This window comes from Hoplias malabaricus, chromosome 8 (assembly GCF_029633855.1).
Source record: "Hoplias malabaricus isolate fHopMal1 chromosome 8, fHopMal1.hap1, whole genome shotgun sequence".
Classification (NCBI taxonomy): Eukaryota; Metazoa; Chordata; class Actinopteri; order Characiformes; family Erythrinidae; genus Hoplias; species Hoplias malabaricus.
The window spans coordinates 14,937,962-14,964,927 of NC_089807.1; the positions used below are offsets into that span (position 1 = coordinate 14,937,962).

Consider the following 26,966-nt stretch of genomic DNA (forward strand, 5'->3'; position numbering starts at 1 on the left):
GGCCAGAGAGTCCTGTGAGTTGGATTATTGGCAGGGGTAGAGGGGTGTAGGACATGGAAGGTGTGTGTGTTGGGGTGGGGGGGGGGTGTCTAATGTGACTCAGAAGGCAGGGTCACTGGGAAGCTGTACTCTCTCCAAACAAAGGTATTAAATGCAGCCCATTTCCTTCCTCTAGCCAGCCCTTTGCAAAGCCTAGGTGAAAATATTAATGCCCATAGCCATGATGCTGTCATTGTCCAAGGTCCTGCAAAGACCATATGCTCTCACCTAGAAACTACCTGGCTTAGCAGCTCTCAGAGCTGCTCCACATCCAAGCTAACCATGCTAGAGACCGCCATGTTACATAAGACTTACTGAACTTTTTCCACAAGGATGTAAGCTGTGCGTGAGCTAAGGGTTATATTTTAACCAATTGAGACATTTTCTTGTGTTAAGTTCCATTGTGCAGTGGAGAGACATTTTGTAAGAATGCTAAAATGGCACACCCCGGAATTTATCTGGCCTTGGCTGTGTTCTTTATATCAAAGAGGCTTTAGGAAAATATGAGACTAGTCAATGCCATGCACAGCACAGTGTAACTGGTGCAAAATGCATCTATCAGAGACTAACAATCACACTATTAAAATGCTTTATCATTCAGTCTACCGAAACTGATCTGTAAGACTACTAGAGCCGAACCCAAGAAATGGTTCTTTGTTGGACTTATTTTAATTTCCAAGCAGCTGAATGATACATATGTCATGAGGGAGCAACATAAAAAAACAAAGGATTATAGTTTTTTTGTCTGTGTTTGCCCTAATTGCAGGGATTTAGTTTAAGAAGGTAAAAGTGAACATGACAACATTCTAGAACTACAATTTGTTTATGGTACACGGGTGTGCATTTGCGTTTGTGCATGCATGTGTGTGTGTGTGTGTGTGTGTGTGTGTGTGTGTGTGTGTGTGTGTGTGTGTGTGTGTGTAGATTGGGGTGGTGGCTTCCAGCTTGATCACAGAACCAGAAAACAACACTCTTCACACAGAAATGAAATGTTTGCATACTACTTTGCTATGCTTTTTTACATAAGCAAAGACATCTGCAAGGTACTCCACTGTACTCCATTATAGAGAACCTGTAGAGAATAAAGACCTACTTGTTTTATAAATTAGAAGATAATAGGCCAAAAATGCTGACTGTTATTGCTGTAAAAATAAGTAGGAGCAAAACTCATGGTAGTAACAACAATAATATTATTAATGGAGCTACAAGAGAATTTGATGATAATTGGCCTTAAATACTTTCAATATAATTGTCTTTTTAAAATTATTTCAAACAACATAGATCTATTTATACTTTTTTTAGGAGCTGCACACCATAAACACATTAAAAAGGCAAAAATCTTATAGAATAATAGCATAGCAGGACCCCTTTTGTTTCTGTAACTCTTTTCAGCACATTTCTTTAACAGTATAACCTCCTGTTGTTCCTAATCTGTCTGTTCCATCTATCCAGTATGAATGGGCGGTAATTTCAATCCAATATGCTGTACTTCGAGAAAGACCTCATTGACTCCACAGATATAAACGACTTTTGTAAGTGTTTGTGTAAACAGGGTTACTGTTCTGTTTGCTACAGATGTGACTGATAAAGATTTGTTTTGAAAAAACAATGATGAACTCCTTTTAAGTGCCATCCAGTGGATTATGCGGGTGGGGCATATGTGCTTCTTCTGTAGCAGTCTTCCAAAGAATTGTATCACCTTTATTTTTATGAATCTGTATATTTTGTTCATTTTAAGTACACATTTACTATAGTTAGGCTTATTATTACACGTGAAGATGGCAGTGTAGTCTGATATATAAGCTCACTGTCTCACATGCTAGTTTTACACTAGTATTCAGTCTGTAGTTATACATAAAAACATATCTTCAGAAGACACTTTTAAATCTATTCTAAGGTCTGTTCAGCAGAATAAAACTGATATTCCGGATGCATGTGGAGATGGTGTAGCTTTGGGAATTTATGAAATGTGAAGGGGATTAAGCCACTTAAAAAACACATAATATGTGATATTGGTATTGATAGACATTTTATTTAAAAAATTTTAGGTGTGTTGATAGGTATCTGCATGTTGCCTGGAAGATGACAAAAACCCTGTAACCTGGGTTAATTGTGTGAATGACACAATAGGACAAAGTTTTTATGTTTAATATTACAGTCATATACAGTACATATATGTTCATGTTGTCATTAATTTTACATGCTTTTCTTCTTAACTGTTATGATACCTAATTTTGTAAATTCCACAGCAAATTCACCAGTATTAAATCAATACTATAAGTGTTAAATTAACACTGAGCGTGTTAGAGTCTTCAACTGTAAGACTCCCAGTATTCATTAATCACAAATAGTGTTGAATTAACGCTGGCTAAATGAACTATTTCATGTTTGAGCTTAAAAGAGACTGCGGGGCTGACAAAATCTTGACTGTTCAGTCCAAACAGAACCAGTCTTGTTCCTCATGACACTGATAGAAAACATTAATGACCTTAACATTAAATTATGTCAAACAAGACTGATAATAATTGAATGTTAATTACTAATGTTGAGTTAAAAAGATGAAATACATCAAATTCCATGCATATTCGAAAGAATGTGCCGCTGCTTTCTGTGGTGCATTTTGATGTGCTGGTAACTATTGACACAGTGTTGCAGATGTGATTTCCTAACTGTGGGATTAGTTGAACCCATATAAAAGCTGTGAATTGAGTTCTGTGAGATTGTGATTAGAGACTAGCTGTGTTTTTGTTATATCTATCTGAGTGCCTCTGCCTGCTTCCTATATGAGGGTGTTTTCTCTTGGACAGCACATGATTAATGGATGCTGTCCTTTTGCCAGGCTCTGTTTTGAAACACTGACATGGTCTATTGACAGTATCTGAATCATGCAGCTCTGTGCAAAAGCTGCTTGAACTCATGAATTATTTTATGTCTTCATACACAGCACATTTACCAGTGTTAAATCAACACTATTAGTTAAAGTGTTATATTTTAACACTCTGAGTGTTCATTTAACACTAATAGTATTGACATGACACTGGTGAAATTGCGTGCATTAATAGACCTGACTACATTTTTTTGGTTAACTGATACAGATATTGTACACACCTGAGATAAGTAGATAAGCTATTTTAATTGATCTAACAGGGCAGTGTTAGCCTTTTTTGCTCATAAAAATGCTAATATTAGAACAAAGAGAAATACTAGCAGCAGTATTTTCCAGAAACATTTCATTATAAAAAATTAAAACTAGAATCTCTGACGTGTTAATGCTCTTAAACCTTTATTTAACTGACAAAAGTACAAAGAAAAGATTTTACTGAGCAGCTTGATTTTATTTTATGTATGTAAACAAATGTTGGATTTAATGCCCTCAAAAAACACTTTTTTAAATTGTTTGGGAACAGAGGATACTAAATGTTGCAGTTTTGAAATGTTGTAATTTTTGCCTATTTATTTATTCATTGCCTGTAACCGCTTATCCAGTTCAGGTTCGCAATGGGTCTGGAGCCTACCCATAATTACTGGGCGCTTTTTTTTTTGCCAAATAATTAATTCAATAAATAAATAAATAAAACACTTGTCAAACAGTTCCAAAAAAAATCAACACAAGATTGCAAAGAATTTAGATGATTCATCATATACATTATATTATTCAGCATATATATTATATTACTATAACTTTCGAGCCCTCAGGGAGCTTCTTATAATTGTGATTAAATCTAGCCATATGGGCAGGAGAGTGTTTAAGAAAGCTAATGTCACTTAACACAGTTCGCTGCAGTCAAGAAATGCAGCTTGAAACGCTGTTACACAAGGAGACAACCATACATCGAATCTATGCGTAAATGCTGGCAAGTTCCCTAGAAACAAGCTTGTCTCACTTAGTTTGAAAGACAGTGGAATGTCTACTGTGGTCAGATAACTCCATGTTTCAGCTTGTTTTCAGGAAAAATCGACTGATTTCTCTGTGCCAAAAAGGAAGGGGTTCATCCAGTTTGTTATCAGGTGAGAAAAACAACATCTATAATAGTAAGGGGTTGTTTCAGAGCCAATGGCAAGGTTAAATATCATTTGTGAGAAAGCACCTGATCAGGACACAAGTATTTATACATATAATATTGGACATTAGAGAGACATGACCTCAAGACATTGTCTTGGAAAGTCCATGGTTATTTCAGCAAGACAATGTCAGGCCTCATTCTACATGTGCTACAACAACATGGCCTCCAGACACAATGCGTGTGTTTGACTGACCTGCCTGCAATCCATCCATCTCCTACGGTGTGTCATGAAGAGGATCAGGCAACAGCAACCACAGACTGGAGTTGCTGGGGTATGGGTAATATTTCCAATTGCGAACTTTAACAGTTAGTATCCTGGGTTCCCAAATGAATAAACAGTATAATTGTTTGCAAAACAGTGTTTATCTGCTGCTAATGGTTTGGAGTTCATTGCAGACGTTATATCATAAATGTGTTTATACACTCTTAAAAATAAAGGTGCTGCAAAGTGTTCTTTGAGTGATGCCATAGAAGAACCACTTCTGGTTCCATAAAGAACCATGTGTATTTAAGAGATGTGAGAGTCTGAAAAACCCTTGAAAGGCTTAAAAATGCATTCACGAAATCGGTTCTGTATGGAACCAAAAGTGTTCAAAATCTGTCATTGCTCAAAGTGCATTTTGTAGCACCTTTATTTTTAGGGTGCATTTACAAAGTATTATTACATTATTCAGTGAAAAAATTTGAAATGTTTTCTTTGTATTTTGTAGGCTAAATAATGCTTCAGCATTTTTTCAAATTATTATCCAGTAGATGGTTTAGATAATGATTATGGCCTTATGGTAAATAAGGTCTGCTACTGATGGATTAAAATCAAGTCATAACTGATGACATGAAACTGAAATCTGGAACCAAAAATTTGTTCTTCATACCAGTCTCAAGAACGGAAATTAATTTGAAATCATAATGGGGTTTTTATTTGAATTTAAAACTGAATTATTATAAGAAAGATATTATCTTCAAAATAAAAGTTTTTAAAATGTTTATGATTGTTAATATTTAACAGAGTACTGCAAAATCACAGACACACACACACACACACACACCAAAACAGCTGCAGCCACAGAGTTCATTTCATCTATTATATTCATTATTAAACAATGAACTGATAAATATAAACGATATAATCAAAATATTTATAGCCATTAAGGTTGGAAGATTTTGAAATCAATCAATGGGATGTCGGAATAGTGTAATAGTTATTTTTCCTGTATGAAGTCTATGACTTGAAAACATGGTCATTCCATTCTATGAATTCCATACAATTTTTTTTCCTTGAAAGTATTCCACAGACTTGTTGCCTCACTGATCAGATAAGGAGTTACATAGCAGATGTTCACTCATATACACACACCAGGTTTAAGGCCCTGAAGAACGTATTAATATGAATATGGTTTTCTGAATAAATACCTAAAAGCACAGCCTCCTCTGTCTGCAACATGTGAAAAGAGATGAAGTTTGCTAGTTTTCATATTTTTGAAAAAGGGTCTCTAGTAAAACTTATCACCTAAAAAATAAACCCGAATACAATTCGACTTTAAAATTCACCCAGAGGTTCCGAGTCTGAAAAGTTCAGATAAATCACGCTTTGGCAAATCTATAGTTTTATTTAAAATGCTTTTTTCCCTAACAAAATTACCATTAAATATTATAGTGTTGATTAATGCCTTCATTTCTTATTATACAACTTTTAAATTAAATAATTGTTATGGTCTTAAAGTTTAGTCCTTTTTTATGATAAAATGGTCAAAGTTTTACAAGCATAAGTATAAATGGGCTGTTCATTGTTGCCTTATTTACTTTTAATTGAGTTGGTCAATGTTTAATTGAATAGAAAATATATAGATCACACTTTTCTATATATTACTAACGAAAACATTGTTCCAACCACATCAGATATATAGAGATGTATATATATGTTTTTGGAATGTATATAAATGCCTAAATGACTTATTGTGATATCGAATTACCGTTACATTGGATGTAGAAATGACATCAATATCCAAATCAATTCGGGTTTATTCTACTTTTTTCCTATTTCCCATTAGACACATTTGCAGTGGAGCTATATGTGCTAATGGCGTTAGCTTATTGAGTCAGCTACACTCTGACTGCTGAAGAGTGAATGGTAATTCCTTTGTTTTTTCGGTATTTGTTTAAACCACAACAAACATTTTAGAATAATCTTTCTCCGGCTGTTTCGCCTTTTCCCAGATGTAGACCATACACCGGTTATAACATTCAATGTGAACCCTCAACATGTGATCAATCTGTAGCCACTCACTTTATTAACACTAGCCCACAGTTTGTGAGAGCGCTCGCGGTTCAAATGAACTCCATCGATATTTTTTTCACATTAAAATCCTGCAGAATGACACGTGACATTTTCCTCTTTCACGTTTATTTAAATTCATTGGTCAGAAGTCCAGCCATTTCTGTCCATGTACAGTGTGCAGTTTAGACCATTCAAATTCTCTAAGTACAGTTACAGCAACTAACATCAGAAATAAATCACCCAGGGCCTACTACATGCTATTTAAAGGATTTATATCATTTAACACAAAGGAAAAACGCTTTAGGCACTTAGTTTTATCTCGGAAATACAGCTGTATGCAAAGATTTGTACATTTTGGAGGTTTTCTAAGTGAAAAGAAATTCCCACAACTAATTTAAATGAAGCATGGATCGTGTTGGTGAATTTTAGTGTGCAGCTTTTGTTTTGTTTTGTTTTGTTTTAAAAATTAAAAATCAGTTAGAAATGTGCAAGAATTTTGCCGAAGCTTCTAGTGACGCTGTATTGTTCCTCAGTTTGTTACATTTAACGAATTAATAGTGAGTGTAAGACAACTGTAACATTTCACTTAGAAAATCAACACGTCAGTTGACCCAGTGAGTTTCAACTTTTGCCGGTGCCTCTTTATAATAATTTGTATTATCAGAGTGAAACTGAATGATGGATTGTCATTGTTGTGTGTGCAGTATTCCCAGTCGTCCCGTACAGTGAGAAACACCGCATGGCAGAGCTCGAGGGCGCCCACTATTTCAGTATAAAGTCTTTCTTGTCTTGTAAGAGTCTTCTGATCTGAGAGGGTCAGTATAAGCCGCGGTTAACCCAGGGCTGGACGCAGTAGATGTAGGGGCAGTACTGATAGTGCTGGTAGAGGGGCAGTATGTTCGGGCCTGAGTGGAGATCCTCGGCTCTGTACTGTCTCTGATCGTCCTTCACCAGAACTCTCACCGCTGCTCTCTTCACTAGCGCCGCCGTGGAGCTCGTCGCCAGCTCCGCCGCTATCTGCCGCCGCTTGGTTTTGTACCTCCGGTTCTGGAACCAGATCTTCACCTGAGTCTCGGTGAGTTTCAGCGCTTCGGCCAGGTGCGCGCGCTCGGGGCCGGACAGGTAGCGCTGCGCGTGAAAGCGCCGCTCAAGCTCACACACTTGCGCGTGAGAGAACGCCGCACGAGACCGTTTCTTACCCGCTTTAGGAGCATGTGCCGAGAAATGACAACTGTCCCCTTTCTCTCCGTCTGTGTCCGGCATTTCGAGACCTGTGTAGAAATGGATAAAATGATTATAGTAATTTACAGGCTGCCCGCTAACACCAGCTGACAACAAGCTATTGTTTACACGACTTACATCGGCTAATACTTGTCTTAAAGTCACCTCAGGCTTATTTCATTCAACTCGCCTAAATAGTCTGAAGGAAACAGAGTAAACATATTATTTTTTAAAAAGTTATCTACTTTAGTGAAATTTTACAATTCAAATTCTAAACGTCAAATTATCTCCTGAAAACAGCAAACCCATTTCTCCAGGACAGATTCATACACTGTCAGGAAATCCGTCACTGTGGGTAGCTGTAATTGGGGAATTGAATTGTGTTGATTTCATACTAATTTAAACTACAGGACTTATGTTGTTTTAATTTTACACAGATCTCTAAAGAAAGAATACAAATATTCACCTCTCCTTCTGGAGAAGAGACAGTGATATACACAGCAAATTCACCAGTGTTAAATGAACACTGTCAGTGTAATAATTGAACCCTCTCAGTGTTAAGTTAACACTAATAGTGTTGATTTAACACTGGGGAATTTGCTGTGTACCTTTAGAAACATAACTAGACTTTAAACCCGCTGTTTTAAACCTAGTGGCCAATAATGTACCTCTACCGTACCTTTTTCATAATTTAACCTTTTAACTTGTAAAGTAAGTAAAATGTTATGAATCATTAAACTGTTTCAACAAAACAATAATTCACGTGTTACATTTTGTTAATTAATTTTTCTTTAAAGTTCAACAAAATTACCGGAAACCATGTGACATGCGCTTTAGCTTCGAATAACTGCGCAGGTTTATCAGGTCAAACAAAATCGAATTCACAATTGACTTGTTGGCCTTCCTTACACCTTTAATGACTACAGAGATACTGAGATACGTTTTAAAAATAAATATGAGTGTTTACTTTATTAGTTCTTTAAACGGCTAAGGTGTGTCATACGATGTAACACAATTTATTGAACTAACGTTCAGTCAAAGTGTTTAATCTGGCACCTTCTGTTAGGGACCAGGGCCACGGGAATAAATGGCAAAATGCGTTTGCACATACTCTATACCAACCGTCCGCACAACAACAATATTTTGGATTCACTGTTATATAAACATTCATTAGATTTCAATAATAAAAAATAGTTTTGGAATTTTGTTTTGCGAAGTTGGGGCATACGTTAGAATTCCTCCATCCGCAGGAAAATCCTGCCTTTTAATCAACTCAGCATACTTTTAAAAATGGAAATAAAAAAATTCTCCAATATATAAATATATATATATATAAATTAAATAAATAATTATATATGTGTGTGTGTATCTATATAGGTGTCTCACCCTGCTGTCTCTCAGTGTGGGAGCAGTCTTCCGTAAACTCCTCTTCACAGGACTGTCTGTCTGGAGATCTTTCAGCATCAAGCAGACAGTGGTGAGCGCTCCTGTTTCTGTGGTTTCTCCTCTCCCCCTCATCCTCGTCCCTGTCCTGTGCACAGTTCCCTCTTCCTGCCTTCTCCAGACCCGTAAACCTGTTAGTGACATATTCCCCGGACAGTTCGAGACCCGTGGTGGAGCGGAGCCCTTCGCTCAGGATGTGGTGAATGGAGAACGATGTGCAGTAGTTTGCCATTTACAGCATGTAGATCACCTCTGACACGGGAATGTCCACCGCCTTCAAAAACGCGATGCTTCCTGCCGCTTCCTCAGCTCCTCTTGGTGTGGGAGACCTGGATCAATGACGATGTCCAGCTGGAAGTGTGCTTTGAAGCCGGATCAGTGCGGGGTGTGTGAGTGAATGGCATGTCTGTAGCAGCAGCGGCTCTGCTGCCTCTGCCTCTAAATCTGTGAGCTTAGAGAGCGCTCGGGTTTGCTCCGCCCTCACTTCTCGTTCTTCAGTTAGATCACCTTCCTTAACACTCCACACACTGCTCACTTACTTCACACACGCTCCATCAAAGCGCCCGAACGTGAGCCTTAATTTCAGTAGTTCACGTCTGACTCGAGACTGAAGTGGATTTGATGAGTTCACAGTCAGCCACAGGCTCAGTGCACGCTCAAATACTGAGAAATGCCGAACTGGCCTTTGTTGTTATGTTATGATTAACGTGGTTTAAAACACACTTGGTCGGGGAACATGTATTCATTGAGTTTGTAAATCACGCTGGAATACCAAATGACTTTAGATATTTTTCTTCTTCTCAACCTTCACAGTTCACCACATTGTTTGTTTTTTTCTTAATTTTCTGGAATATTTTTTTACAAACCGCGGACTATTGAAATACCAGGAAGAGCGTGTTTTGTTTTTAGCGATGAGTGGTTTCAGGTACATTGTAAAACACAGCTGGCAACTATATTTTCCATTAGATAGCGTTTGAACGGCAACCGAGGGAGCGTATTAACACGTTAATATCATGCATTATTTAGCAGTTATATTTAGGATTTACTGCAATTCGAAACCGTGAATACATTGGCAACGTCAACGAACTGAATGTACCTCAAAATCCCGAACCACCTGTCAGAGGAGAACCCTAACCAGACTTTATTTTTCATTGATAATTTAGCATTTTACAATATAACTGCTGTATTAACACTGCTTTAAGCTGTGAATCGTGGCTGCAGGTCTTATATATATCCAATTCCTTTGGAAAACATCTTCACAGCAAATTCACCAGTGTTAAATCAACACTCTTAGTGTTAAATTAACACTGTCAGTGTAATAATTGAACCGTCTCCGTGTTAAGTTAACACTGGTTTGCTGTGCTGTAGGTCATTCTTATTATCTGCTCTATCTTATCTCATCATCTATGACTAAATGCCATCATGAGTTCACTACTCGCTCATTATTCTCAGTTATGTCTCCCGACTGTGGTACACAGGCCGCTAGTTCAGAAAGTAAGATCGTTTAATTAATTTGGTTATATTCAGCTGATGAATGATATTGATATTAGTAACATATTATTAGTTACGTTTAAGGTATAAATTACTGTCGATTTGATTATAACCTTGTACTGAAACACACAGAAACAGCAGCTGACATCTGTATGCCCTTGAATACATCTCTGCTAGCTTTAAAAAGGAAAAAACAAAGCTATATTTGGTGTAGAACTTTAACGTCACATGGAGGTAACTGAGGTTTCTCCTCATTTGTTTGGGGGTGGGGGATGCCAGTTTTAAGTGAGTTACAGTTGCTTCTACACAATTTTTTGTGTTGATATTGAATGCAGTAATATGTAGGAATAAGCCACAGAGAAAACATGTAGTTTAACATGAGGAGTCCAAACCTATGGAGAACTATACTTTGAGCACATTTTCTGAACTTACACCATAAAACAAATGGAATTCATTTTCTTAGAATTGAATAGGCACTTTTTGTTATAATTGGCGGACATTTTCTTGCTTAAATATATGCCTTTTCTTTACCATCTTCAGCACAAACAAATCTTGTCTTTGGATTTCTGTTGGACATTGATTCTTTATGAATGATTGATCTTAATGACTTTTCAGTCTGTTCATCTTAAGCAGCATTTTTTTTCATTTGATAATTTAATCACTGAGATATGTACCTCTGTTAGTATATTTATTGTGTTTCTTACTCACATCTGTAGAGTAATTGTAAGTTTAGCCTGAGTACTCACTCCATCAACTGAATAGATTCAAACACAGATCACTCATATCAACATGAACTGAAGAGTGCAGTACCTTGTTTATTCTGAGTATAAGCCGTTCACTTCTTTTTAACATCTACTCATGTACACACTTCAAATTATGATTCTACAAGGGTTCTTTAGTAAATAAAATGGTTCCCAGATAGAACCCTGAACATTTGAAGAAACTTTTGCTTGATTAAATGGTTCTATGAATCATAAGCGTGTGCTTTAGATGATTATATAAAGGCACTATATAGAACCGTCTATATTCTCTGAAGAAACACTTCTCGATGCAAAGAACACATTTAGTCATGCAAAATGTTCTTCAAATGTTCAGGGTCCTATATGGGAACCATTTTCTTTACTAAAGAACCCTTGGTGAACCATAGTTTTTAAGTGTGTACATGTATCAGGAAAAGAATCAATAGAACTTTAGTCAGTTGCATTTTAGTTTAAGCGTTTAGACATGTTTGTTTTCTCATCCGTTCTTTGGGACCGATCACGCCTCTGATTTTGAGCTTTATCATTTTAATTTAGAACAAGACTGCACCACAAAATAATAGAATACTACCTTAAAATAAATAAATAAATATCCTAGACTCTGAAAAGGATTAAGCAGCAAAGAAGAAGAAGAAGAAGAAGAAGAAGAAGAAGAAGAAGAAGAAGTAGAAGAACAAGTAGAAGAAGAAGAAGAAGAAGAAGAAGAAGAAGAAGAAGTAGAAGAACAAGTAGAAGAAGAAGAAAAAGAAGAAGGATAAGAAGAAGAAGAAGAAGAAGGAGAAGAAGGATAAGAAGAAGAAGAAGATGATGATGATGATGAAGATGAAATAAATAAAGATTTCTTTGCTTGTTTACCTTTTCAGAAAGTTGTTTGTTTGTTTGTTGTTGTTTGGCATTTAAGGTAGATTTATGACTTAATTCCCTAGCTTTATTAAGAAGATGGTTGATTATATCACAGAAGAAGCCATACTTTTTCTTGAATTTAAAGCCACTTCTGAGCCTGTGAACTAAAGCTATTATCATGTGCTGCTTCGTCTGCTATTGCTACGCTTCCTCGTGTTTCCCTTCCTCCTCCTCTACTACTTCTTTCACAATTACTACTAGCAATAATACTGATAATTATATTAATCTCTCTCCCACCAAACTATTTTGGAAAAAAAATATATATATATAATTTAAGGTCGTTAAGTATTAGTATAAAGGTAAACAAAACCTTCACGCATTCAACACTTATTTTAACGTTACATTATTTTATCATTCATTAATTTAAACTTTTAAAATTGTGTTTCGGAACATGAGAAAGATCATGCAGGTTTAGGAGTGGGTTTGTAGGAAATAAGATTGTAGCACCCTCACGTGGCTATGTGTGACATTCGCGGGCACCGTGTTGTTTGCTGTGCTCGATAGGGGGCGCACACGCGGTTAACAGGATGGACAGCAGAATACGCGTCCCATTACGTCTAGGTGAAAACAACATTTTGAAGATGGGGCTGTGCTCAAGATCTGCCTCAGATTTCATTTTATTTTTGGTAATTAGTGTACTTTGATAATGGTCCTCACCTACAAAGCACGTGCTTTTATCAGTTTCTATATGGTACGTATAACATTTATTTATGCTTTTGTTCCTGCCCTGCTCTGGTGTATATGATATCTATGAGGAAAGAAGGGGAGAGGGCCTCCTGGAAAACAATGTCCTTTCAGTGTAAAATGAAACCGTGCTTACACGAGTTTGGCAGGTGGAGGAAGATGACGAACAATCAGCCATTTTATTGGATATAGCACAAAAGAGAAAATCCTTTAAATGAGCATATTGCGTCAGTGTTGTGCAAAGAGCCCTCAGGGGCCTATTGCATCAGCTCATTAGTTGTTTAAAACATAAAATAGAATATCTATGTAAATTAATTTGAAGTAAAGCTCATCGCGAAATGTCTTTATTGACAAAACTCAGTCACATTTTAAATTATTTATTTATTTAAAATTTAAAATTCTATCACTAGCTACACGCTTATACCGACTAATAGCTATAGATGGTGCTATAATATAAAACCTAATAATATATATATTAGGAAAATTGTCACTGTGTCGCTCAATAGTTCAGTACATTTTCATACAACTTTCTATTGTTTTCTTAATAATTGTAGATTTCAAAATTTGTGTTGATTTCTTACGCCCCATTTTATTTCCAGGACTTTTATAATACACACTTCTATGATGAAATCTTCACCTCTTCTTCTAGAGAAGAGAATGTAATATACCTCTAGGTATATACCTACTATATAGGGAACACAACTGTTGTATACGTTTACCTTGCTAATAACTTTAGGAACTGTACCATACACACACACACACACACACACAACCACACACACTGTTTCAACTTGAAAACGTGAAGAATTTACGTTTTACACCCCACACAAAATCGAAACAAACTTCACTGTGTGATATACAAGTTTATTTAGTTGGTTATTCACATGTGCAAACACCGGCCTGTCACTGCGACCCCGACCTCTATGTCTTTTATTTTAAACACTCTTATTTTGATGTGTTGCGCGTCTCCCCTTTGCAGTCCCACAAGAGCTCGACCCAAATAAACGCTCATTGCTTGTTTACGATGAACAAGCCTCATCCAGCCTCATGTCCATATTGGGGTTTGTGTCATTTAACTTGTGTTTACGCGCTGAAAAACACGTCTTCTCCGTGAAGGTGTGGGCCATCAGCTTCTTGATGCGTTCAGTAAGAAGTTCCATAGGTCTTATCTTTCATCAATGAGATGCTGCCAAACCTCAGAATGACGCGCGAGATAATTGGACGGGATTTCAGTCCCGCAGGATTGACGCTAATTGTTGATGGTAATCCTGCTCATGCCCAGCCATCCATCTGTAGCAGAGCTGAGCTCTGTTCCAGTGTTATTTGGCCCTGACTACTATTGCCCAGGAGACATTGTTTAGGGAAAGTCTCTGGCCCCGATCTGAGGCTGATGGAGTAGACCCTCTATCTCTCCTGTGCAGATACTGATCATGGAGAGTGGACGCTTCGCGGAGAGGCGGAGTCCCGAGGCATCGCCGGGCTGTCGCCAGCTCTATTTACACTGAAGTCTCCTGGCCACTTATCCTGACACCAGGTATGTCCTACCGGTAGTGCAGCAGTCAGGAGAAGAGATCATCTGCACTATCAGTGCACACAAACCCTCCCTGACGCTCTGTTTACATTTCTATTCATCTCCATTAAAAGCGTGCGCAGTGGCAAAACTCTGGCGAGGCCTGGAGGATAAACGCTGAGCTGCAGGGACCCTAATGGCCCAACATGCGGTAGACAAATTAAACAGCACCCCCTCTACCAGCACAGCCCGCTTTAACTCCGTATCTCCGTTTTATCGCTCGACTAAAAACAATCTGTCAGGCGTGGAAAATGCACTTGACGAATATCGACTAAAACTTCGTCCCTCAGACTCAGCTGAAGGTCTGTATACATTTAAACCTTATCGCAGCAGCATTTCAATTAAGTCGTTTCATTACAATGGGCTATTTTTGCAGTGATAATAACGTGCACTAAATCACTGGGTCATCATCGCTCTTTTAGACTTAAGGTCCTTTGAAATGTTTCCTACCAAATTTGTACCAATTATAGCGTTATTGAAAACATGTAACAACTCAGATATTTATGAAAACAAACAAACAAACAAAAATAATATATATATGTTTCTTATAAAGATGGTATTAAACATAACATAGCACTGCTATTTCTTGCATGTTCACACTCAACAACGTATCTCAAAGAAAATAAATACTAAATGCTCGTAATGCATTTTGGAAAGAGCCCTTTAATCCCTGATGCGCGTTAACGCAGACACAGCACAAAGCCGCGACCGAGTCTCGCTCACTGACCTAACACTGATATTAATGTCCATCCTTTATGTCTGTTTAAGTTCCCCGGCAGGCTTCTGCTTTTTGTCAGCGCGCGCACTGGGCGCCTGGCCTCTCTCAGCGCAAACGCCCCCTCCAACATACGGGCTCGCGCTCGAACGTTTTGGGAAAATGCGGATGAATCAGTGTCTCGAGCCCCCACGTCCACTTCATTTAATCACAGATGGAGTAGAACAGTCTGTCCGCCTTTGTTTCACTCTCGTGCACAAGCCTGTGTGTCACTACCTTCGTTTTTAAGTTTTATTATTTTATTTTCTTTCTTTGTATTGTTGATATATATATATATATATATTAGCAGACGTTACTCAGTTGTAAGGAGTTTTAGCCATGTTTAATTAACCCTTCCTCCGTCCACAAAAGGGGCTTGGGGAGGGGGTGAAGGACTGCTTAACTGCTCATCAGATAACCATTACGATAGCGGCACACAGGCTAAATGGTCTTAACACACTGATCCGAGATAGAGGCCATAATGAGGCCCATGGGCTTGACCTGCCTGTGGTATTAACAATACGTTTCTCATTCACAGCCATGACTTTCACTTCATGTAGTATGCCTCAAGTAGAAGTAAACACAGCTATAGGAACACATCTGAACATATCACACGGGTTGTTCTGTCAAGCTGCTTATAGTGAAAGCGTCCATACAGCAACACAATGCAGTTTCAAACCACACTTGGAATTCCCATTTATCTCACCATAGAAATGTTTGTTCGCAGCTCTAATACTGCCACAGTTTATTCAAGATTTGGTCCAGCGCAGAGTAGCATAGGACTACCTTCAGAAAACTATCATGAGATGTCAGCGCTTGAAACACTAATACTTTAGGTGTAACAAAATCATTCCATTAAAAACAAAAACAAACAAACAACAACTTCATTTACATGCATTCAACAGTCACATAGAGTTGTAAAGTGTCCGCGTTCTCCCTGTTACGTCAAAAACATGTCCCTCATATATATATATATAAGTGAACAGTGAAAATGATTACACTATTTCCTTAGTTATGTTTTTTTCCACTAATGAAATATTCACGCAAATAAAGTACATTTGATGATGAAGAAATGTAAACTGAAAAAAATGTATTTGATGGTATATTTCTTTATATTTTGAGCAGAGCAACTGCTCTTTACACTGCGTGAACATTTCATGTTGAAGGGACGAACGGAAATGTTTCAGAATGACTTTAGTTTAAAAAAGAACATTAAGAATGTATTTTCCCCCTCAGATAACATTTTTGAGACCCAGTTTGTGTTTCTGAGACCCTACGTGTTTCTGGAGTGATACTGATAGGAATAATGAAAAGAATAATATTAATATTGATATCAAGCCATTGGGGATGCTACGGGTGTGAAGCTTGTTATGTATTGGGAGGGTGGTCTGCAAGGTGGAGGGTGGTCGCTATGTAACTACCAAGCGCGTATGCCCTGCAGAGGTCCTTGGCAGGGTGTCACCGCTGTCCCCTGCGCTGTTTGGGGTTGGGCGTGTGTCCCCAGGTTACCGAGGCTCATGCTCATCAGCGGACTGGCCGCAGTGTTTGCTGGGAGCGCGGGCAGGCTCGGGTATGTACAGTTATAGGCGTTAGTGTACGCGGTGTTGTTGTAAGTGGAGTAACCGTTGTAAGAGTACGGGTTGGGCCCCACGCTGTAGCTCGAGTTGTAATTCTGCGCCCCGGACAAACAGGGCTTGCCATCGCGCACGAGCACCGGTACAGCCACGCGCCGCGGCGGAGGGGCAGGCGCATGCGCAGGCGCCGCATGCCCCGCCAGCTCGAGCGTCCTGTCCTGCCTCTGCCGCTTGCACTTGTAGCGCCGGTTCTGGAACCAGATCTTGACCTGCGTGGAGGTCAGCTTGAGCGCGCTGGCCAGGTGCTCGCGCTCCGGCGCAGAAAGGTAGCGTTGTTGCTTGAAGCGGCGCTCGAGCTCGAAGACCTGCGCCTGAGAGAAGAGCACGCGCGGCTTGCGCCTGCTGCGCCGTCTCTGCGCGCGCTCCGAGTCCGACACTTCAGCGTCGCAATCCGCAGCCCGCAACCCCGCCGAGACGCAGCCTTCTGAAACACACACAGAAACGAGACGAATGTGAAAACTGTGAGAACGACAATGAACCTTAGGCTATTAACTATATTTACGTTCACTCAAATGTTTCTGCTAATGCATAACAATGACACCTGGTGAAATTACATGGTTTCTGTGTGTAATAAAACGCACAGTGATTTAACACACCCCACTGTAAACACGTCTGATAATTTTCAGCGAAGTGTAGTTGAAAATTTCTATACACAGTGTTTAACATATCAGAAAAAATTCAAATGGAATATAAATGATGCCATAACATTTGGAAAAGCCACACTTAATAGTTTTGCCCCAAGTATATTAAACAAAACACAAAACAAAACAAACAAAAACAACCATAATATAATACAAATAAAACTGAAGATACTACAGGACGGTATTATCTTATTGTCACCTTTTAAAAAATCACCAAAACATAGAAATCTACCAGGGACTAATTTGGTTCCGAATAAAAATAAAAATGAAAATATATTACATTTCAGCAAATAGCAGTGTGAATAAAAATAGACGTAGTTAGTGACTATATTTATGCCTTAAAAAGCCGAATACCGATGGGTTAAAATGTTCTAATCGTAATTTTACTTTTACTTAAATATTTTATTGTAAAAATATGTCTACACTTTACAGTTACATTTATTTATACTTAGTCACATTTTCTTTTAGTGACAGCATTTCTGCTGCTTTACCATGGGGTACAGCGTTTTATTTTAGGCCAAAAAATAAAATAAATATATAAATAATTCAGAGGAATGCAGTTAAAAAGAAACGGGATGTTTTTAAAATCCCATCGCAGTCCTACACGTTTCTTTATTTGAACTCAGGTTATATTCCTACGGTTTGATAATGTACCCAAGTAACAACATTTTTATCTGAGTATGGATTTAGGCTTCTCTACACACCACTGTAAATATTATGCACTGAGAACACAGCACTGTCCAAACATGTCTGACATACAAGGTCTTAAGAACCTAAGCACGTTATTTAAAACAATTTATCTGGGCAAAGCCTGCACTTTGGAAACAGCTTATCAGTAGAATAAATGTAAACAAATATATATTAAATACAGTATAGTATAGTACAGACTAGTAACTTAAAAACTAGACTACAAACCAGGTTTGTTTCCTGGCGTCTCCTCCACGTCCCATTCCCTCACACGGATGTGTTAAATTCTATTTAACACTTCTTTACTTAACTTTACTTGAAAGAAGTATTGATTAAGCAAACCATAAATCATTATTAGACTTATATTAATATAAATTTAATAGTACTGGTCTCCTTCGACGAGACTGAACACACAACGACAGATAAAACAGCTGCATACTATTTATTCTAAATGCTTACTGATCAGATAAATAATCCTTTACAAATCACAGAATATTTACTCGTATTTTAGCGTAATACAAGCGTTCAGCTTTTAGATTTATAAAAACAAATCCATACGCTAAATTACAACTTTAAAAAAATAATCATAGTGTTAACTTTCGACGTTTTAGATGGTGAAGTGAATTACAGTTACACTCACAGTATGAACGTGAACCTATACTTAGTTACTTTGGCCTGTCATGAAATTCTCTCAGCACAGTCCTGCAGGGGCCTAGCGTTAATCCGAGAAAAACGAGCATCGTGGATGCAACGAGTTTCACTGGGAGACGCAACGAATTAGACTGAAGCTAACTGAACTTTTGGAAATTGCCCCTTTTATAGCTGCACTTCCTCAATGTCACCCCTCCTCCCTTCTCTCTGCTTTCACTTTTAAAAGCTCTTAACTCATGTTTGCCATTTCTGTGCATAACTGACTCACTGCTGTCCTGCTCCTCGAGATCTTCCTCCAGTTTAGGGTCCACTGCGTGTCCGAGAGCGGAGTGGGGGAACATGGGAGGAGACAGGCTGCTCTCCACGAGTCCGTCCTGCACAGAAAGCGCGCTGAGGAACGCCATTCTGTCCTCAGTGTCCGAAAAGCCCGCACTGTCCGCGCCGAGCGCGCAGCACGGTGCTCCGTGGAAGAGCCCCTGCTGCGACTGCGCCTGCTGCTGCTGCGCCTGCTCTGGGAGTGACCACTGTCCGTGCAGCTGTTGGGCCTGTTGCTCCAGCTTCAGTATGTCCTTGACAGAAAACGGGGTTGAAGTTACTGGGCTGGGAAGCATCATCGGCCTCACGCACATCAACACTATCAGCTTTGCAGCGCGCTCCTAGTTTTCTCTCTCGAGAACTCGAGAAAAGACACAATTAAGGCGGCAGGGTCATGGAAACATACCTAATGGCGTGGATTAGTCTTCCATTGTCAGAGCAGGATGATGATGGTGGTGGTGGTGGTGGGGGTGGGGGCGAGGGGGCTCCGCTCGCCTCGTGCCTACATGGAGTCCTCGAGCTGCTGATGTGTGTTATGCTGGGCTCTGTGGAGGGAAGGCATTGCTGCGAGGGCGGTGATGTCACGCTGCCGGGGCGGGATGAAGCCTCTAAAGACTCTCCCCAATGTCCCAAAGCCCAAAGCCACAAGCTCCTGTATTTCTTGCTCTGTTTGACTCAGAGTGAGCACATCTGATAAGCGATAATCCCACTGTTGTTGGCCCTGATTACACACAGTTCTGATTTACAATGGCGCATGTAACAACTGCAGGACAATGGAAACCTCTTTTATAGTTTATATAAGAAAAGGTTCGACACCTCGCTTCAGATGCGCGTGTTCTGTGTATTTTCTAAAGTAAAAAAAACCCAAACAAACATAATCCTAACTCATGTGGGCGGATTTAAATTCGTAACTACTGGCGTAATAAAATGCAACTTATTTGTCCTGTCAAATGTTAGGAGACATTTTATCTAATCAAATAAAAGTTGCTGCGTGTTTACAGTTGTAGATGTTATTCTCTCTCAGACAACTATCATGGCATTTGATCAGGGGTGTCCAAATGTTTGCACTCGACTCTTCGTGGCCACGTTACGCACGAGCTCCATAGGTCTCCTATTCACGGTAAGATGAGGCTGGTGGAAAACATTTACAGACAGAATACCTCAGGATCCAACTCTAGTTATGGGCCAATTTTGCAATCATATCTAACTATTTATTTAGGTTTTGCTGTTTGTTAAGAGAATCGTGCTTGGTTTTTCTCACGGGGATTAAAGATACTGAGTCAATATTTGACTGAATATATGAACACATGCGGGACTGCTACCAGTCTTTATTGTCCCTCCAATTAACGGTTGGAAACACTTTTGCCACTCTGGAAGGTGCGCTGTATTAAAATGAGACGTACAGATATCGTAATTATTCAGTCAAACATCTGAATTTAAACTGATATGCAGTATGGGAGATGAGAAGGGCACGTGTGCTTTGTGTTAATTTCATGGTGTGGGCTGAACTCGAAAGCAATAGGGAGAAGCACGCGCTCTGGTTTGTTGAATGTGAACTTCGTTGTCTCGTGGAAAGCGGACACCATTTTGTTTCCAGCTCTGGCATCAAACTACACCGTCTGACCTTCAGTCAAAGGCCGAGTAACCTCCGCCTTCCAGACGCATTAACACACCGTTTAAACACCTTAAAGACCAAACTAAACGCCCCTGAGGAATTCCTCTGAAATTAATACGATATTGATAGCTGTGTCTATTAAGGCGCTAAACAATTTTTCCTGTTAAACAGGTTATTGTAATTCGTGCTGATAAATTATTTAAACTCAATTCACTCGTTGTTGTCTAGGCTTTTGTAGTGTTTTAGACCTTATTTAATAAAACCCGCAAGTACATTTGATATATATTTGATTTACATTTCACACTAAAAAGAGACGTAAACAACGTTCATTTAATTTCTCGCGACTATTATTTAATCAGAATAAAATAAATCCGTTAAAAATGCTTATCGGGTCTGGATAAACATGATTTCTTCGTGTTTTAATTAAAAGTGTTAAAAAATTAAATAAAATAATATCCAGGCTTTAATTAAGACTGTTACTATTGTCACACTATTGAGTAATAAATGATCATACAAATTCTCATTCATTGAAGTTATAGTGTTTGGAAACACTGAATATTTTATAACAATGGTCTCTACTGGTGATCGATTAGGTTCTGCCTTTGGTGTGGAAATATATAAGCTGTGTGTGTGTGTGTGTGTGTGTGTGTGTGTGTGTGTGTGTGTGTGTGTGTGTTTCAACCCCGGCGCCATGGACAAAAGCCTGGTGGCAGCTAAAAAGCGGAGGAAAGAAAGGGGAGAGAGTAAGAGGAGATAATCTCATCCGTTAGCAATCAACGGCGCTGTTTAGATTAGGCTGATGTCTTCCCGTCCCAAGATAAATGTCTCAAAATGGCCTGTGGAAGAGAGGCATGCAAGTGGAAGAATTACACTTATCCCCCAGTTTAAAAGACACATACACACACTTTTTTTAGAAGATGTAACAGCATTACATTATTAATAGAGACGTGGTGAGAGGTGTGTATGAATCTGGTGAAATTCTGTTGTGCGTAATAATTTCACAGTAAAAGTCTGCTCAACCTCGCAGCCAATGCCTTATCTGTATTCAGTATTATCAGCACCGTGTATCTAACCGTCTCTAAATAATGTCCACCATCCATCATGATAAATCCAGACGTGCTGACATATTGGGAAGGGGATAAATATGGTAAAGGGTCTATTTACTGATGATTGTGTGTCATTGTCCAGCCTCATTAGCGATGCTGGGGAGTTTAAATGATGCGGGTGAACACGACTGATTTTTTTAGTATTCTGTGATTTAATCTGAATCAGGGAATGATGTAAACATGAACACGGTTAAGACTATATCGACATTTTCATTATTTTTTCCACATTATGTTATCGGTTTTAAGTGAAGTCGATTTGTCTAAAATTTCAATTCTAAAAAAGTTACGTTTTAGATTTTTTAGGCAAGGTTATACATCAGTTTTGTGTGTTGTTGGTCTTTAGGTATAACCCAGTTAATTTATTAAATTCTCGTTGATTTGTTTCTCGTTTTCAAGAAAAAAATATCCTTGTTATAAAATACGAATACATTCATGAACGAAATGTTTAACGAAATAAATGCACAATTAAAGCTTTTTAAACTTGAACAGAAACTGTTTAGTCTGCTTTTTATTACCGATGTTTAGCCTGTGACGGATGCTAATCCACCCCTGGATTGGCTAAAATCCTGTTTAAGAGCTGAAGCTAAACGTCGTATATTTTCATTAGAGGGAAACCTGTGCGGTGATCGTCGTTGCCTACTTTTCACGTCTGGTGAACTTGTTGCGTATAGCCGTAGATTTGACGGGTGGTGGTTTAAAAGTCATCACCGTGGAATAAAATATTTGTAAATTAAATTAATGCTGTAAATGAACAAATTCAACTTAGGATAGAAGATTTCGAGCATTTTCTGAAAGATCTGAACGCGTACAACAAATTCACCCGTGTTAAGGCAACACTATAGCGTTACATTTACACTTAAAATTGTAATTTAACACTAGTATTGATTTAGCGCTAGTGAATGTGTGGGCCACAATGCCCTGTTCTGGCAGTGCTCTTTCAGGTGGTAAGATTTATCTGTGAGTTTCGTTGTGTAATGGCCTGTGCATTAGCCTATCTGAGTGCTAAATACGTTTAGTCACGTTTATAGTAACAGACCTCCTCGACAGCGATGTCCTTAAGACAGACAGACAGCAGCTGTAGCTCACGCACTGCTCTTTATGTGCTATTTCATTAGCTCGGCACTAAACCACTAACTCTGTTTAAATGTTATAAACTAACACGATCGAGTCCCCCCACCCCCAGGGTTCTTCATTGGAAGCCGTGTCATTTAAAGGCCATTGTGCACATGGACTTGTTGCAAAAACTGTGACAAATGTCTATTTGCTGTAATAAAATAAACCAAACAATACCGCATTCCCAGTCAATCACTTTACCTTCAGCTGCATCTCCTTCCTCAATGAATCTGAAAGAAATGACAGCAATGGTTGCGTGCCAGTACCAGTCTGGACACAAACAGACTTTAAATTCGTGTTTACGCGAAGGAAGAGTCTGTTTCCTGGACCTAACAAAACCCAGGCCTAAGCACCATGACAGTGAGCTGGTCAGCAGAGGGAGGGAGAGGCCAATAGATCATCTTCATCAGGAGCTGGACAGAGCTTAGACTGGACAAGGCTCCAAAGTTTGCAAGTGTCTAACCTGAGTATACAACTGTAGTCCATCTGTTGCTCTGCATACTTTGATCAAGGTCCCCACAGAGCAGGTATGATTTGAGTTGTGGACTATTCTCAGTGCTACAGTGACAGTGGTAGTGCTTAGTATGTGTTATGCTGCTCCTAGTGGATTAGACACATCAGTGCTGCTGGAGTTTCTAAAGCCCTCATTGTCACTGCTAGACAGAGAATAGTCCACCAACTTCAAATATTCAGCCAACACCATTCTGTGGGCAGCATCCAGTGTCCTTTGATGAAGGGCTTCAGGACGACCAACACACACTATGAAGCAAAATATAAGATATTGTGTCTCACTCACTGTTTAAAAACTTGAGCAACACTGCTGTGTCTGATCAACATGTCCCAAGACTCGCTGCAGCACTGAGAACAATCCACCAGTCAAAACAAACCTGCCTTCTAGTGATTACCCCCCTTTCAACATATTCCAAAACTCTTCTGCTTAAAAAGAGGCACAGAGGTGATCAGTAAAGTTTGTACATGAGCTTTCAGATGAATGCTTCTGGAATATATTTTATCTCGTCTGATACATAAAATCAGAATGCTTTGGTATATTTTAGCTCATCACGTTGGAGAATTATTCCACAGTTAAATATGTAAGAGAAGGCATAATCTTTGCCAACGGTACTAGTGCATTATGTTATTGAAAAAAATGTAAATGGAGTGATATTAATGAAGCTATTTTATCTTCACCATAATTGCTGTGTGTTGCATGAAATCTTCCAAAGCAATGGCAACCTGTTCTAGAATGACCAAAGTGTCCATTGTCTACATGATAAATATATAACACCTAATTAATTTGTATTTGAACCAATGTGAACACTCAAAAAATCATTGAATGAGCCTTTTCAGGTTCAACAGTGAACTTTGAATTTAAAGGGCCATTGTTGTAAATGTGTATAAAAGGGACACAACATGGAGTAAAAACTAAGAAAAACAACACACACGTACACATGGTCACACACACACGTGGAATGGAATGGAACGTGTGGATGAGCGATGTGTTTTGAACATGAGTCAGTCATTGTCTTCTAATGAGTGAGATAATTACAGAGGCTTGATGAAGTGAGCTTTACTGCCCTCTTCATTCAGATGCGCAGCACACAACCAATAGAAATCACTGCACTGAATTCCACAGGAAAATTATTCTGCACCTACAATTTATTTTTGGACTCATGATGACTGGATATGTTGAGACTAGTGTGTACTGCCAAATTAAACTTCTCTATAAAGATTCTTACAGAAGCACATCATGCTTGCACTAAAATGTTCCCAGTAGCGACAAGCTGAAGAACTTTTGAATCATTAGACTTTTTTAGATTCTAGCCTTCAGGTCAATAAAGAAACTGATGATTAAACATATTGTACCATCATAAACAAGGTTTAATCACATGACATTCACTCATAACACGTATTCTTGTCTCTACAGTGCAACCAATAACTTTTATTTTATCACTGTGCAATGAAAGCTGTAGTGTCATTCGGTTGTAAGGTAGGCATTTTAAAGACTTTTTTTTCTTATTCAAGTTCCAGTAAGTCCAGAGTGTACACCATGTTCTGAGATGATAATTACCCTAATTAACCAAGCGCACACAGCAGTGATAATATCTAATAATACAGAGGTATAGTGAATGGAAACAGTTTAGACAATTTAATACAGGGCTGTTTTGAAAAATGATCTACTTTTTATTCTTTCATTTTACACCAAAGAATATAAAATTCTAGTGCCAGTTTCTTGTAAATACTGAAGAAATCCACCTTTAATCATATTATGTACTATCCTCTGTATGTAAGCGCCAACAAAACCTTGTTAAGCTTAAACAAATATATTTGGCGCAGCATAATTACGCATACAATTGTAGTGATTACAGTGATTTCAGATTCTCTTTGTTGTAACCCAGTAAACAAGGAACGTCCCTGGACGTTCAAAATAGGTCTAAAAGTAGTCTGTCCGTCAAGGACATATTTTAAACGTCAATGGACGTCCAAAATCCATCTTAATAAGTTAGTTAAGTGGTGACCAATCGATAACGTCAGTGGACGTCCAAAATGCGTTTTATACAAATAATTTATTTCGGGATCAATTAACGTCAATGGACGTCCAAAATACGTCTAATAGTCGTCTTTTCAATGTCTGTGTTTGGACGTCTTTTCAACTTTCATTTTCAACCTTAAGAGAACGTTGATTAGACGGCAGTCATTACGTTATTTCAACGTTGAATCAACAGCTAAATGTTTACTGGGCCTGGTCATGCCATAATACCTATGCGATAACACCTAATTAAGTATATAGTGAATCCTCTCAGACGATCATGAACCCCACCCCCTTCACTTTAAGGACACCGGTCCTTAAAAACTTCTGTGCACTATAGTTGGCACGGCAGTTGCTGAGGCATGTTTTTATGGGCCCGGCAATAAGCTTTAACATATGTACAGTATGTGTATCTAACGAGCTGCAGACCCCTTCGGGTCCCGGAAGGTGAGCCTTATCAGCTGCTGCTTGGGAGCCGTTTGCCTGTGCCGGACTCTGAGAGCTGGCCTGCGCCATTGTGCCTCTGACCCAGCCGAGTGACTGATGGCCTTGCCTGCCTCTGCCTGAGACGGAGGAAAAGAGGAGGCGAGCCAAAGGCCTGGGAGTGGACCCCACCAGCAGCAGCAGACATTTTCTGTCACACTGGAGCTCGGAGCTGGGGAGGTCTGCTGTGAAAGAGCACTGACGGAAGTCAGGCCTGCTCAGATCCACAGCCCCCGCCCCCTCTCAGGGGACCAATAAATTAGACAGCTGTATTTCTCCACAGACGGCCTTAGCCTTGCAGGTGTGTGTTTGTATATATGTGTTGCAAATGAGGCACTGTTAAGACCATAATGTGTGTGACCTATGTCTCTGGGAATGTGCTGTAAGAGGAAGCATGTAACCTAAATATTCTCATCCTTTCTATTTCCCCAGATGGAGTGTGATAAAGCTGTAATAGCTGTGAGCATTGGCTACTGTGCATTAACCAGGCCGTGAAAGGCTACAATTTCCTCTCGTTTCATCGAAATGTTCCCTGGGCCGTGCCAAAGATGCAAAAATAAAAAAAGCCAAAGGTTGCATTGAGTTCATCTGACCACTGGAATGTCCACAGTTTACTAAGTTTGTCTCTGAAACAATAATATAATTAATTTCATTTGGATTTATATGTTGTTCATTTTGAGCATACACACCACATGACCTCCCACAGGGTAAACATGTTGCGGGCAGAGAGCCTGTGTTGCTCTAAGCAGCCAGTGTGGCGTCTCCCATCAAAATGACAATTTGTTTTCATTACACCATGAGTTCCCATTCAGACGTTGTCATATCTGTAAATAAAAGCAACCATATTTCTGTTCCTACATTTCCTTTGCCATCTGAGTTTGACAGGATCGTTTGGAAATGCTCATTTTCTGCTGGCGGGAGTAGGCCTGGGAAATGCATAGTATCGATCAACCTCTTAAAGCACAGAGCAAAAGATCTGGGAAGTCTGTGAG

The 26,966-nt window shown here is 39.0% G+C and overlaps 2 protein-coding genes across 2 annotated transcripts; both read right to left on the reverse strand.

Moving 5' to 3' along the window:
* Window positions 1–6,025: 6,025 nt before the first annotated feature.
* On the reverse strand, window positions 6,026–9,459 carry nkx3.3 (NK3 homeobox 3). Its single transcript, XM_066679797.1, has 2 exons — window positions 8,986–9,459; window positions 6,026–7,649 (listed from the first exon to the last, which is right to left on the reverse strand). Exons 1-2 carry the CDS (start codon window positions 9,272–9,274, stop codon window positions 7,195–7,197), a joined length of 744 nt encoding a protein of 247 aa, XP_066535894.1. The 5' UTR covers window positions 9,275–9,459; the 3' UTR covers window positions 6,026–7,194.
* Window positions 9,460–16,022: 6,563 nt separating this feature from the next.
* Window positions 16,023–19,444, reverse strand: nkx2.3 (NK2 homeobox 3). The gene is made up of 2 exons (XM_066679955.1): window positions 19,084–19,444; window positions 16,023–17,260 (listed from the first exon to the last, which is right to left on the reverse strand). The coding sequence occupies exons 1-2, from the start codon at window positions 19,442–19,444 to the stop codon at window positions 16,620–16,622; spliced, it is 1,002 nt and encodes a 333-aa protein (XP_066536052.1). The 3' UTR covers window positions 16,023–16,619.
* Between the last annotated feature and the right edge of the window lie 7,522 nt (window positions 19,445–26,966).

Coding starts and splice junctions, on each gene's coding strand:
- nkx3.3 (XM_066679797.1), bottom strand. CDS start 9,274: ATGGCAAACTACTGCACATCGTTCTCCATTCACCACATCCTGAGCGAA. Junction 7,650..8,985: donor CCACACTGAGAGACAGCAGG/GTGAGACACCTA, acceptor ATTTCTACACAG/GTCTCGAAATGCCGGACACA.
- nkx2.3 (XM_066679955.1), bottom strand. CDS start 19,444: ATGTGCGTGAGGCCGATGATGCTTCCCAGCCCAGTAACTTCAACCCCG. Junction 17,261..19,083: donor TCTCGAGGAGCAGGACAGCA/GTGAGTCAGTTA, acceptor TGTGTGTTTCAG/AAGGCTGCGTCTCGGCGGGG.